The following is a 13,079-nucleotide window of genomic DNA, read 5'->3' as shown; positions in this document are numbered from 1 at the left end:
GCATATCTTATATTTGGCGTTGGCCTCTAAGTCTAGTATTTCATGTGGAATCGTTACTGTATTTTATGTTACATACATTTAACTGCCTTCCTACCTTTCTTCATCCAGGATGACATTCTCACCACAAGACGTATTGATAAAGCAGAGTAAAAATGTGTTTATGTAGTTTACTTAGAGGTAAAGAGCCAGAAATAACCTGCAATTTTGCATCTAATGCAGGCCCTGCTTTGAGTTTTTGTCAGGATCAGTTATGAAACAAGTCTGGTGCCTCCTCTTTATCATGGTTCTTCCCTTGTAGCAGTTGTGTTTATGTGATTAAATTTTTTTAAAAAAATAATACATTTGTAGTCCCTAGCTGGTTTGGCATTTTGTACAGAATTTTTATGTTTTTAACTCTGCTTGATTGCCCCACCTCTTGGACCCAGACTGTGAGCTCCTAGGAAGCAAACACCAAGTTTACTAATCTTTTTATCTTTAACTTCTAAACATACTGTATGCTCAGGAATGTTAGCTGAAAGAATACAATTTTCACTTCCTTTTAAGCATCTCCGATGGGAAAGAGAATTCCCAATGAATATTAAGAGAACACTGCCATCTCTTGGGTAAAATAGGTCATGCATCTTTTAGGAAATACTGTAACAGGAAAACAAAGCATAGAATTTGTACTCTGATCAAAAGTTTGAAATTTAAACCTAGCTCTGCCATTTGCTGTATTAAACTGGAAATTTTCAATATTTTAAAATATCAGTTTCCTGCCCTAGCTGGTTTCGCTCAGTGGATAGAGCGTTGACCTGCAGACTGAAGGGTCCCGGGTTTGATTCCGGTCAAGGGCACATGCCAGGTTTGTGGGCCTAATCCCCAGTGAGGGGTGTGCCGGAGGCAGCCCATCAGTGATTCTCATCATTGATGTTTCTAACTCTCTCTCTCCCTCTCCCTTCCTCTCTGAAATCAATAAAAAATATTTTTTAAAAGATTTTAAAATATCAGTTTCCTCTTCTACAGAATGAGCATAGTATCTGACCTCCCTCAGAGATTATCATGTGTGGGGAGGAAGAAACTTCCATGCACACTCCTAGGTTTTTTTCAGTCGGTCTAATATTTAAATAGACATGAGATAGATTAATGAGAAAAGAAATTGAATATATACGTATGCATGGGAACACCACATACAGAGAGAATCAGAGACCCACCTAGACAAGAGGTTCAAAGGAGCTGTAACCGGTTTGGCTCAGTGGATAGAGCGTTGACCTGCAGACTCAAGGGTCCCAGGTTCCATTCTGGTCAAGGGCATGTACCTGGGTTGCAGGCACATCCCCAGTAGGGAGTGTGCAGGAGGCAGCTGATCGATGTTTCTCTCCCATCGATGTTTCTAACTCTCTATCTCTCTCCCTTCCCCTCTGTAAAAAATCAATAAAATACATTAAAAAAAAAAAAAAAGACAGAAAAGGAGAATGTGGTGTATTTGACATTCTAAGCTAAGAGATGACGTTGGGCCTCAGAAGGGAGAAGGTCATTGCAGGACAGTAAGAAAAGCAGACGTTCAGTAATTAGACAGTTTGCCCTGCCCTATAGGTAGGTCATAAAAAATTATTTCTGGTGATAACTCTAATTATGGGCATGGCCCCTGATTTGAATTCTTTAAGGGAGAACTAAACGTTTCTTGTGAGCCTGCAGGGCTTGAATACCTTCAGCTCAAAATAATTCACATGCCAAAGTAGCACATTTTGGGGAGGACTGTTCTGAACCTCTACACATGACAGTCAAATCAGATAATGACGGTTAAATGTACTTTGTTGATTACAAAGCATTTTATAAGTATGAGATATTCTGTCTTATTCCTTACTGCAAATCTAAGTAAATACCTGCAGCTTGAGGGTCAGAGCCAACTCATTAAGCTTTAGATAGCTAATGGCATATTTCTTTCTTTATATGTTAATGTAAGCTCACTATCTTAATGTGTTAAAATATGTTGTTGAACATAAAAATATGCTAAATCAGTGATGGCAAACCTTTTGAGCTCGGCATGTCAGCATTTTGAAAAACCCTAACTTAACTCTGGTGCCGTGTCACATATAGAAATTTTTTGATATTTGCAACCATAGTAAAACAAAGACATATTTTTGATATTTATTTTATATATTTAAATGCCATTTAACAAAGAAAAGTCAACCAAAAAAATGAGTTCGCGTGTCACCTCTGACACGCGTGTCATAGGTTCGCCATCACTGTAAATTAAAACTACATGGAGACACACTATTTCTCAGCTATCAGACTGGCAAAAATCCAAAAGCCTAACAACAAACTGTTGGAGATACTGTGTTAAAATAGCACTTTTATATATTTTTTGTGGAAGGGCCAAAGTGCATAACTCCTTTCTTTCACACTATCTAGCAAAATTACATATGCTTTTACCCTTCAACCTAAAAGTTCTACTCGCAGGGATATATCCGAAAGATACAATGGTAAAATTAAGAAAAGACAATATATACAAGGCATATTCATACTAGTAAGGAAGGAAGCTATCAAAAACTGCTGGGTTGTTTTACTGCATACCTCAAATTAATGATCTCAAAATGAGATTTGAATTTTTTAAAAATATATTTAATTGATTTTACAGAGAGGAAGGGAGAGGGATAGAGAGTTAGAAACATCAATGGGAGAGAAACATCGATCAGCTGCCTCCTGCACACCTCCCACTGGGGATGTGCCCGCAACCCAGGTACATGCCCTTGACTGGAATCGAACCTGGGACCTTTCAGTCCGCAGGCTGATGCTCTTATCCACTGAGCCAAACCGGTTAGGGCAAGATTTGAATTTTTAATGAGTACCTTGTAAGAGGTAATATCAAAATCATAAAATTAAGATTGATACGTGTTGTGAGTCATATCTAAATGCAGGTATAGCCCGGCTGGTGCGGCTCAATGGTTGAGTATTGGTCTGGACTCAGGAGGTCACGATTCAAGCTCCCACCAAGGCACGTGCCCGGGCAAACAAATAAACGCAGCTCTAAATAGAAAGCTTACTCTCTGTCTTAATTTCAGGGAGCTACTAGTTGGGAAAGCTATTAAGTAAATGACTTTTTTACAGGTATACCCTAATGATTCTAGCAAGTTCTTCTAAGATATACATCAAGCCTAGCACACATTAAAAATCCACATTAAAAACTATGAGGTCCTAGTTTTCATTTAAGTATTCATTAAAACATTTGTTTTTCTATTGTAACAAATGTGAAGTTTTTTATTGTTAATAAAGGAATCTGTCGCCCCGGCTGGTTTGGCTCAGTGGATAGAGAGTCGGCCTGCACTCCAGAAGGTCCGGGTTTGATTCTAGTCAAGGGCAAACGCCAGGGTTGCAGACTTGATCCCCGGTGGGGGGCGTGCAGGAGGCAGCTGATCGGTGATTCTCTCTTATTGTTGATGTTTCTCTCTCTCTCTCCCTCTCCCTTCCTCTCTGAAATCAATAATAAAAAAAGAGAATCTGTCAACCGTCAAAACAAAACCCACAAAACTACTAGGTGGTGTCAAGAAATTCAAGAGTCAGTTAGAGGGGATTCCACTGCCAAAGATGGGACAATTTGAGCACCAAAAAGAATAACAATTGCAAAGAATGTAAACACATCAACGTTATTAAAGGTCACAAATTCATAATAAAATTTTAAAAATATATTTCTATTGATTTTAGAGAGGGAGGAGAGGAAGAGAGAGAGAGAGAGAGAGAGAGAGAGAGAGAAACATCAATGATGAGAAAGAATGCCTCCTGCACACTCCACACTGGGGATCAAGTCCACAACCCAGGCATGTGCCCTGACCAGGAATGGAACCATGATTTCCTGATTCATAAGTCCGTGCTCAACCACATTGCTGGGCATAATAAATTCTTATTTTTATTTTTTAAAACATATTTTTATTAATTTCAGAGAGGAAGGGAGAGGGGGAAGGAGAGATAGAAACATTAATTATGAGAGAGAATCATTGATTGGCTGCCTCCTGCAAGCCCCTTATTGGGGAAGGAGCCCACAACCTGGGCATGTGCCCTTGACTGGAATCGAACCTAGGACCCTTCAGTCCGCAGGCCGATGCTCTATCCACTGAGAAAACCGGCTAGGGCTAAATTTTTAAAACTCTAACCAATCACCTTTAGAGGAATTACCTAACCAACTTAGGCAACCAATCGATGTTTCTTTCTCACATCGATGTTTCTCTCTCTCCTTCCTCTCTCTCTCTCTCTCTCTCTCCCCTTTTTCCCTCCATCCCTCCCCACCCTCTGTCCCTCCCACATTCTCTAAAAATCGATGGGAAAAATATCCTTGGGTGAAGGTTAACAACAACAAAAAAGGAATGACAGAACAGTAGCACTTTGCAACCCCTAGTGAAACAGCTGATCTAGGCAATGATTATCAAAAGTCACTAAGACTATTCGGTTAAAAGATGACTGGTTGTCATAAAAAACACTATATACAAATATCCCTTATGAATATGGATGTAAAATATCTGAACAAAATATTAGCAGATTGAATTCAGAAATATATTAAAAAAAGGTTATACATTATGATCAAGAATGTAAGGCTGGTTAAATATCCAAAAATCAAAGTAATACAATATGACATATTAATAGAATAAAGGACAAAATCCACATCAGTAGATATAGAATAAGCACTTGACAATACCTAATAATCATTCATGATAAAATCTCTCAACTAATAGGAAATTTTCTCAATTTCATAAAGAACAAATTTTAAAAAGTACACCTACAGTTAACATCATACTTAATGCTGAAAGACTGACTACATTCCCCCTAAAACCAGGAACAAAGCAAGGATGTCTGCTCTGTTTTGTCTTCCACAAAAATGTTAGGATTCATGCAAATTCTGTACAAAATGCTGTTGAGATTTTTAATGGAATTGTGTTAAATTTATAAATTACTTTAAGGAGACCTGGCTGGTTTGGCTCAGTGGATAGAGCGTCGGCCTGTAGACTGAAGGGTCCCGGTTTTGATTCTGGTCAAGGGCACATGCCCAGGTGCGGGCTCGTCCCCAATGGGGAGCATGCAGGAAGCAACTGATCAGTGATTCTTTCTCATCATTGATGTTTCTATCTCTCCCTCGCTCCCTCTCCCTTCCTCTCTGAAACCAATAAAAATGTATTTTAAAAAATTACTTTGAGAACCTCCATTTTTTGACACTGAGTTATTCCCTCCACTTAACATGTCTATAAGTTATCCATTGCTGCATAACAATATTACTGCAAACTTAGTGGTGTAAAGCAACACGTCTATTATCTCAGTTTCCGTGGGTCAGATATTTGGGGATGGCCCATCTAGGCTGCAGAGTATGGCCTATCAGGCTCCAGGCTGGGAAGGAGCCCCTCTGTGACTTGAGTTTTGGCAGCATTCAATTCCTTGCAGTTTCTTGCTGGGAGCTGCCTTCAGTTCCTTGCCATGCGGCCCTCTCCTCACGGCAGCTCACAACATGGAATCAACAAGGGAGAGTCACCTTTGCCATATTCTATTTTTTGAAGCAAATCATAAGTCCAGTCACACTCAAGAGGAGAGGATTACACAAGGGCATGAATATCACCCGGCAGGGATTGTGGGAGCCATCTTCGAATTTGCAATATATGATATACTTCTCCATTTAATAATTTTACCAAAAATTCTTACGCAGCCTGCGTTAGGTTTGCTCATATGTACTTCTCAGTTTCTAATGTTATCACAATGCAACTTTTAAAAAATAAGCATAATTATTACTTCATACTTAATAGTATAGGAATACTATTAAATTATGGACAATGATCTTTTATCTAGTAACCTTGTTAAACTCTCTTATTAGACCCAACAATTTACCTATAGGTTCACTTAGATTTTCCTCATAAATATCATTTGTAAATAATGACAATTTTCTTTCTTTCCTTATAATCCTTATACCATTTATTTCTTTTTCTTGTCTTATTGGACAATAAAACCTCCAATAAGGCCCAGTCAGTGTGGTTCAGTGGTTGAGCATTGAACTATGAACCAGGGGGTCACAGTTCAATTGCCGGTCAGGGCACATGCATGGGTTCTAGGTTCGATCCCCAGTGTGGGGCATGCAAGAGGCAGCCCATCAATGAATCTCTCACATCACTGATGTTTCTAAGATATACTTTAGAAAAATCTGAAATCAAGTACCAGTATTGTAACTATCCCAGACAATTTATATGAAATATTACTTTTTTCCAATTTCTGTATTTAATAATTCTCACAAAACAGCAAGTAATCATTTCTTACATTATATATTTATTTGGCACCTTCTGTACTTTTTTTTTTTTTTTTTAAATATATTTTATTGATTTTCCACAGAGAGGAAGGGAGAGAGATAGTTAGAAACATCGATGAGAGAGAAACATCGACCAGCCGCCTCCTGCACATCTCCTACTAGGGATATGCCCGCAACCAAGGCACATGCCCCCGACCGGAATCGAACCCGGGACCTCTCAGTCCGCAGGCCGACGCTCTATCCACTGAGCCAAACCGGTTTTGGCCCTTCTGTACTTTTTACTGTGATTTTTTTCATCCAAATTAAAGTAAACTGTACTGGAATAATAAATGCAAATATATGAATAAATATACTTAACTCTGAAAATCTCTTACCTTAGTAGTAGTTACTATATAAATAACCTGATTAACTAAAATTGCTTTATCCAAAAATTCCAATAACTTTTTTGTTGTTGTTAATCTTCACCAGAGGATATTTCTTCCCCCACTGATTTTTAGAAAGAGTGGAAGGGAGGAGGAGGGAGGGGAAGAGAGAGAGAGAGAGAGAGAGAGAGAGAGAGAGAGAGAGAAGGGAGGACAGAGAAATATCAATGCGAGAGAGACACATCGATTGGTTGCCTCCCCAGCAGGCTCCCAGACCGGGCCAGGGACCAAACCTGCAACCCAGATATGTGCCCCTGACTAGGAATGGAACCCAAGACCCTTTGGTGCGCAGCCGGCAGGCCGGCATTCTAACCACTAAGTCACGCTGGCCAGGGCTGTAACAACTTTTAGCAAAAGTGGATGATGTAAAAAAGCTTCAAATTACATAAGATCTTGAGAAATTATGGCTTGTGGAATGTAGATAAGTGTGGTTAAAAATTAATTTAGCTAGTCTTTTAGAGAATAATTTTGTTCACTATATGGTAATACAAGACTGGTATAACATCTTTAATATCCTTTAGGTTAAAAAAAAAGTATTAAAATGCTATCAACCACAATCTGAAAGTTTATTCTTTTTGCTATTTCAAAATCTTTCAAATTAATGTTAGGCTTCAAAGAGTTTTTAAAAATATTTTTAGGGACTCTGGCAAAATCTACAAGCTCATATTATAATGATTCAGATTTACTCTAATCTAGCCTTATGGCCATCAGAGAAACTAAATTATAGGAGACATTATTTGACAAAATAGAAAGTGTATTTTAGGCATCGTAAATCTAACCAGTGTGATGATATATTGTGATTTTTTCACATGTTCCTATTTATACTTTTTCAGTCCTAAAAATCTGGATTTGCAATTGCTAAACCAGAGGAGTTTAGGAAAGCATACTGGAATATATCATAGATACATTCAAATTTATATGAAATTTCACTTACTCCATCAAGATCCAACATCAAGTTTAAACATGTGCACCAGCACCATAGTGCTCTAGCCAGAATCTGAATCCTATTCAAATACATTTGCTTACTAATGATGTCTTAGCAATTTTAAAATTTATTAATCTATTTGGTGGCCTTGATTAACATATTTAAATTTTAAGCCCCAATGAATCCCTTAAAGCTCATAAACGCAAGCAACATAATGGCAGCATCACTGAGCTTCACAATTATTGAGGAATGAATGAGGCGTGAGAAAGAAGTTGTAAGTGTAACGACTCTTTCAAAAAACTTGGTGGTAGAAGGAATATAAATAAGAGTAAAAATATATCAATTATATCACCATTTTTTAAAGAAGAGCAATATTGATGGAAAATCTGAATTGCATAAAGCTGCTTAACTGAAGTATATTTTAACTTTGTAATCACACTCATACAAAGAGTCAAAATACTAGTATAGTGGTGGTTTAAGATGGTAGAGACTTGAGCATATTTAAAGGCTGAAGGATAGAGTCATTACAGAGGAAAGCAAGTTAAGTGGAGAGATTAACCTGAGAGTGAAGACACGCTTCCTCGTCCATAGTACTTGGAGATGCAGGGGTTATAAATGTGACAGCAGGAAACTGAGGGCTTCTTTGTGAAGCAGGGGGTGGGGAGCTTAGGTGAAGTAGAGACGCTTTGGAAGGTTGACTATGGAGCTGCCTTTAGATGTAGCTGAATATTCTTATCATCGTGTTGAAAACTCTTCATAATGCAGACCCCACCTACATCCTCATCTTCACTGGTTCACATTCTCACACCCAACCAAACTTTCATTCCTACCACACGGATCTAGAGTCCCTCGGATGTTTCTATTATGCTGTTAGTTCTTGCAGAGACCTCTGTCGGGAACACTTTTATCCTCATCCCGATGCGAGCATCTCTCATCCTTTTCAGAATTGGTTCCCATCACCCAACATTCCTTTAGGCCCCTCCCCCTTTTCCTCAGCTGCCCTTGACCCTGAGCCTGGTTAGGTGTCTTCCTCTGAATATGTCTTCATCTTAGCATTTTTATGATAAATTTTATTTGAATTACTTATTTATTATTTTTGTTAATCCTCACCTGAGAATATGTTCCCATTAATTTTTAGAGAGAGTGGAAGGGAGGGGGAGAGGCAGAGAGAGGGAAACATCGATGTGAAAGAGACACGTTGATTGGCTGCCTCCCACAAGCACCCCAACCAGGGTTGGGGATTGAGCCAGCAGCCGAGGTACATGCCCTTGACCAGAATCAAACCCGAAACTCTTCAGTCCTCAGGCCAATGCTCTATCCACTTAGCCAAACCGGCTAGGATTTTTTTTTTAAGTTTAGTTTAGAAAGAAAGAGAGAGGTTGATTCTTATATGTGTCCAGACTAGGGATCGAACCCAGCATCTTGGCATATCGGGAAAATACTCTAACCAACTGAGCTACCTGGCCAGGGCTCATTAGGAATTTTAAACACTGACTTTCTCATTTCTTCCAATAGTCAGAAACTGTTTTTTATTTTGTTGTTGTTGTTTTATTTCCTTAAAATACGTTTTTATTGATTTTAAAGAGAGAGGAAGGGAGAGGGAGAAAGAGATAGAAACATCAATGGGAGATCGGCTGCCTCCCATATGCCCCAGGGTGGTGGAGCCTGCAACCTGGGCATGTGCCCTGACCAGGAATTGAACTGGTGACCTTTTGGTTCATGGGTCGATGCTCAACCACTGAGTGACCCTGGCTGGGCAGTCAGAAACTGTTCTTTTAATTTCTGGGCCTGGCACAATGAAAAATATCCACTGAACGAATGGCAGATGATTATGTTAGAGTTCTCAGTACTTATATTTTACCCAGAAAAACAGATTATCTTTACAAATGGAGAAACTAAGACAGAAAGGAGTATACCAATAGTAACATTAGCAGAACAAAAATTAACGAAAAAAATAACTTAGGTGAAATAATCCTTCACCTGTAGTAATTGAACAAATGAACCTCTAATACAGTGGTTCTCAACCTTGGCTGTACATTAGAATCACCTGGGAATTTTTTAAAATCCTGATTTCTGGGCCTCATCCTCCGGAAACTCTGTTTCTTTGTTACTAATGTTGTGGCCCCACCCCATAACAAAGAAACAGAATTTCCGGAGGATGAGGCCCAGAAATCGGGATTTTAAAAAGATCCCCAGGTGATTCTAATGTGCAGCCAAGGTTGAGAATCACTGCTCTAATAAATCATAACAAGTAAATATTCTCTGAACACAAACATCAAGTTCCCAATTTTGTACCACAGAGGGTTTAGCTTTTCTGATTTAAGAATTCAAAATCAGTCCTAACTGGTTTGGCTCAGTGGATAGAGAGAGCGTCAGCCTGCGGACTCAAAGGTCCCAGGTTCGATTCCGGTCAAGGGCATGTACCTTGCTTGCAGGCACATCCTCAGTAGGGGGTGTGCAGGAGGCAGCTGATGTTTCTCTCTCATCGATGTTTCTAACTATCCCTCTCCCCTACTCTCTGTAAAAAAATCAATAAAATATATATTTTATAAAAAACCTATTAGAGGTACATGCAAGAGTTTTCTTTCACTTATAAAAAGCCTCATTTATAGCTGGCCATGTCATAATTGGCTAACACTTTTGCACAGATTTAACTAGACGGGTCCTTTTCCATCAGAAACCAAAAAAGGGCCTAACGCTGCCAAGCTTAACCACCTGGGATGACAAACTTGTTCTTCTTGAATGTCTTATACTTCACACTATGCTTTGGGCCTCCCAAGTCACTGGGTCATGTTCCATCCGCACGCAGAGGCAGCAATATTGTAGTAAAAGAAGAATGGGTCCAAAGGCCAAAGTTCAGCTGGGGGCTAGTTCTCTATGCAAACAACCTCCCCTTCTATGGGGAAGGTTTGCTTCACTGCCCAACCAATTCCTATTATTGGAGAGAACTGGAGAGAAAAAGAGTGAGGAACTAATTACTGATTATAATTAAGGCTAATTCAAAAAAGCGGGAGTAGGAAATAAAAGGAAGCAAATAACTTCTGGTTAATGTTTAGAAATCCCCTAAGATATGGTATCTTTCTCTTGACAGTTCAAAAAGCTTCAGAGAAATAACATTCTTATGAAACAAGGATAAGATTAGCTTGTTACCTTTGGAAAAACTAATGCTGGCTTGAGTTTATACAAAGTATTAGGCCCAGAACTTCCTTAAATTACTTAATGGGGAAAACCATGCATGAACCATCCCAGGGCAAGCTGGGGTTCCTGAATTAGAGTCATGCCCGTCGGAGAACAGATAGGAAATGACTACAGAAGAGAAACAAACACACACACACAAAGAAAGGTCCCTTCATATGGTTTCAAACCAAGTAAACCCCCAACCCTAACAAGGCAAAGGAGAATTGCCTTTCCACAGAATACACCAGCGTGTGGCTTTGATGTTTATTTCCCCATGGTTACCCTTGATGCTCATTTTAATCCCAAAATGAAAAGTGCTATTTTGTGACACAGCCAGCCTCTAGACAACTCTCAGCACTGTATCATAATGCTTCCACATAAGATGCTTCCTTTAGGGGATGAGGTCATTTCCTGGAATAATTCAATCTAACAGTTAATTTTGGTAAAAGCTGCATCATGAAGACAGCCTTGTCGTCAGAGACTTGGGTCTGATTCCTGCCCCTACTAATTAGCTGGGTTATTTATTCAAGCAAGTCATAATTTCTGAGTCTTGGTTTCCTCATCTTCAAAATACAACTAATAACTAGTTTGTAGGTCTCTGGTAAGAGCATGAGATAAATTATATAAAGGTGGGCACACTATACACACTAGGTGATAGCTCTTATTTACACGAGTTCCTACTAAATATAGATGCTGAGGTAGGCTTTGTGAAGATACAGGTGAATGTTCTTCTAGCTGCAAATGGTAAAATTCCTAAATGTGCTGAATTTTCAAAATTCTTTTTATGCATCACTTCTTTTTGGCCCCTGAGAAAGACAGGGGCAAGCAATTGAAATAACTAAGATTTTGGAAGTACTTTACGGTTTATAAAATGTTGAAGGGCGGCCCTAGTGGGTTTGGCTCAGTGGATAGAGAGTCTGCCTGCGGGCTGGAGGGTCCCAGATTCCATTCTGTCAAGAGCATGGACCTTGGTTATGGGCTTGCTCCCTAGTAGGGGGCGTGCAAGAGGCAGCCAATCAATGATTCTCTCTCAACGTTGATGCTTCCCCTCTTTCGGCCATCTGCCCGCGCGGCCATAACGGTGCGCATGAAAGTCCTGGCTGATGCTCTGAAGAGGATCAACAAGGCCGAAAAGAGAGGCAAGCGCCAGGCTCTCATCAGGCCGTGCTCCAAAGTCATCGTCCGGTTTCTGCCTGTGCTGATGAAGCACGGTTACATCGGCGAATTTGAAATTATTGATGACCACAGAGCTGGGAAAATTGTTGTGAACCTCACAGGCAGGTTGAACAAGTGTGGAGTAATCAGCCCCAGATTTGATGTGCAACTAAAAGGTCTAGAAAAATGGCAGAACAACTTGCTTCCGTCCCGTCGATTTGGTTTCATTGTACTGACGACCTCAGCGGGCATCATGGACCATGAAGAAGCAAGACGAAAACACACAGGAGGGAAAATCCTGGGATTCTTTTTCCAGGGATGTGATATATATGTGGAAATAAAATGCCTCAAAGGAAAAAAAAACAAACAAACATTGATGCTTCTCTCTCTCCCTCTCCCTTCCTCTTGGTAAGAAATCAATAAAAAAATAAAATAAATAAAACGTTGAAGGGCACGGAGTTAAGAATACCCAAGCACCCTAAACAGCCACTGAATAACTGACATAGATAAGAGAACCCAAGCACCTGAGCAAGCACCGCGGTGAGCTTTTCGCGGCCTCCTGGCCTCATTAAAGTGCCGCGGGGGCTGTTTCCGGTCGGGGTGCTCCCGGCCGTGTGACTCCCCGCTCGCCGATACCACTTGGCGGAGATTAGCCCTTGGCCTCCACGCCCGCACTGCGAGGGCCACTGCGGGCCATTTCTGGCCTCCGAACGTCGAGGGCCACTAAGTGTAGAGAGGCGCCCCTCTGCTCTTCCTCTGCGAACCCCATCCTCCCGGGCCGCCGTGTCCTCGCGGCGAGCGGAGCTCACGCGCTTTTCCCGCCCTCGGCGTCCGCACGCCCCGCCTGCGACTTCGGGGGTCGCCGCGCGCTGGAGTCCGCAGGCTTTCGGGCGGCCCGCCCCCTTGCACTGATTGGGTAGGCTCCTCTTTTCCCCGCCCCCGAGGTTCTGGCTTCCTTGGTGATTGCACTGCGGCCGTGTCCATCCGCACCCTCCGGCCCCGCCCCCTCCTCCCCGCGCACCGAGACGCCCTCCGCCCGCGTTCTCCCCTCGCCCGGGATCCGCTCACCCATCCCCTGGCCAGCGGGTATTGGGTGCACCTGACAGCGGCTCGAGCCTTATAGGGACAGGCGCCTCCTCCTGTTACA

At 41.0% G+C, this 13,079-nt stretch overlaps 2 protein-coding genes across 2 annotated transcripts in view; one reads left to right on the top strand and one right to left on the bottom strand.

Annotated features, from left to right (window-relative positions):
* LOC132226558 (inner centromere protein-like) overlaps window positions 1–12,907 on the bottom strand; it is a 47,528-nt gene extending 34,621 nt beyond the window's left edge. Inside the window, 1 exon segment of the mRNA XM_059681156.1 lies at window positions 12,457–12,907. The gene's annotated coding sequence lies outside the window, so the exon portion shown is untranslated.
* Window positions 11,844–13,055, top strand: LOC132226556 (small ribosomal subunit protein uS8-like). Its single transcript, XM_059681155.1, has 2 exons — window positions 11,844–12,303; window positions 12,877–13,055. Exons 1-2 carry the CDS (start codon window positions 11,865–11,867, stop codon window positions 13,053–13,055), a joined length of 618 nt encoding a protein of 205 aa, XP_059537138.1. The 5' UTR covers window positions 11,844–11,864.
* Window positions 13,056–13,079: the final 24 nt, after the last annotated feature.

The sequence above is a fragment of the Myotis daubentonii genome, chromosome 2 (genome assembly GCF_963259705.1).
Source record: "Myotis daubentonii chromosome 2, mMyoDau2.1, whole genome shotgun sequence".
In the NCBI taxonomy this organism is placed as follows: Eukaryota; Metazoa; Chordata; class Mammalia; order Chiroptera; family Vespertilionidae; genus Myotis; species Myotis daubentonii.
The sequence above is the reverse complement of the archived record's forward strand: the minus strand, read 5'-3'. Positions and strand labels throughout refer to the sequence as shown.

What these genes read in the sequence shown, in the direction of transcription:
- LOC132226556 (XM_059681155.1), top strand. Translation starts at nt 11,865, where the DNA reads ATGAAAGTCCTGGCTGATGCTCTGAAGAGGATCAACAAGGCCGAAAAG. An exon ending in AGGAAAAAAAAACAAACAAA is followed by an intron (nt 12,304 to 12,876) that starts CATTGATGCTTC and finishes CCCGCCCCCGAG; the next exon opens with GTTCTGGCTTCCTTGGTGAT.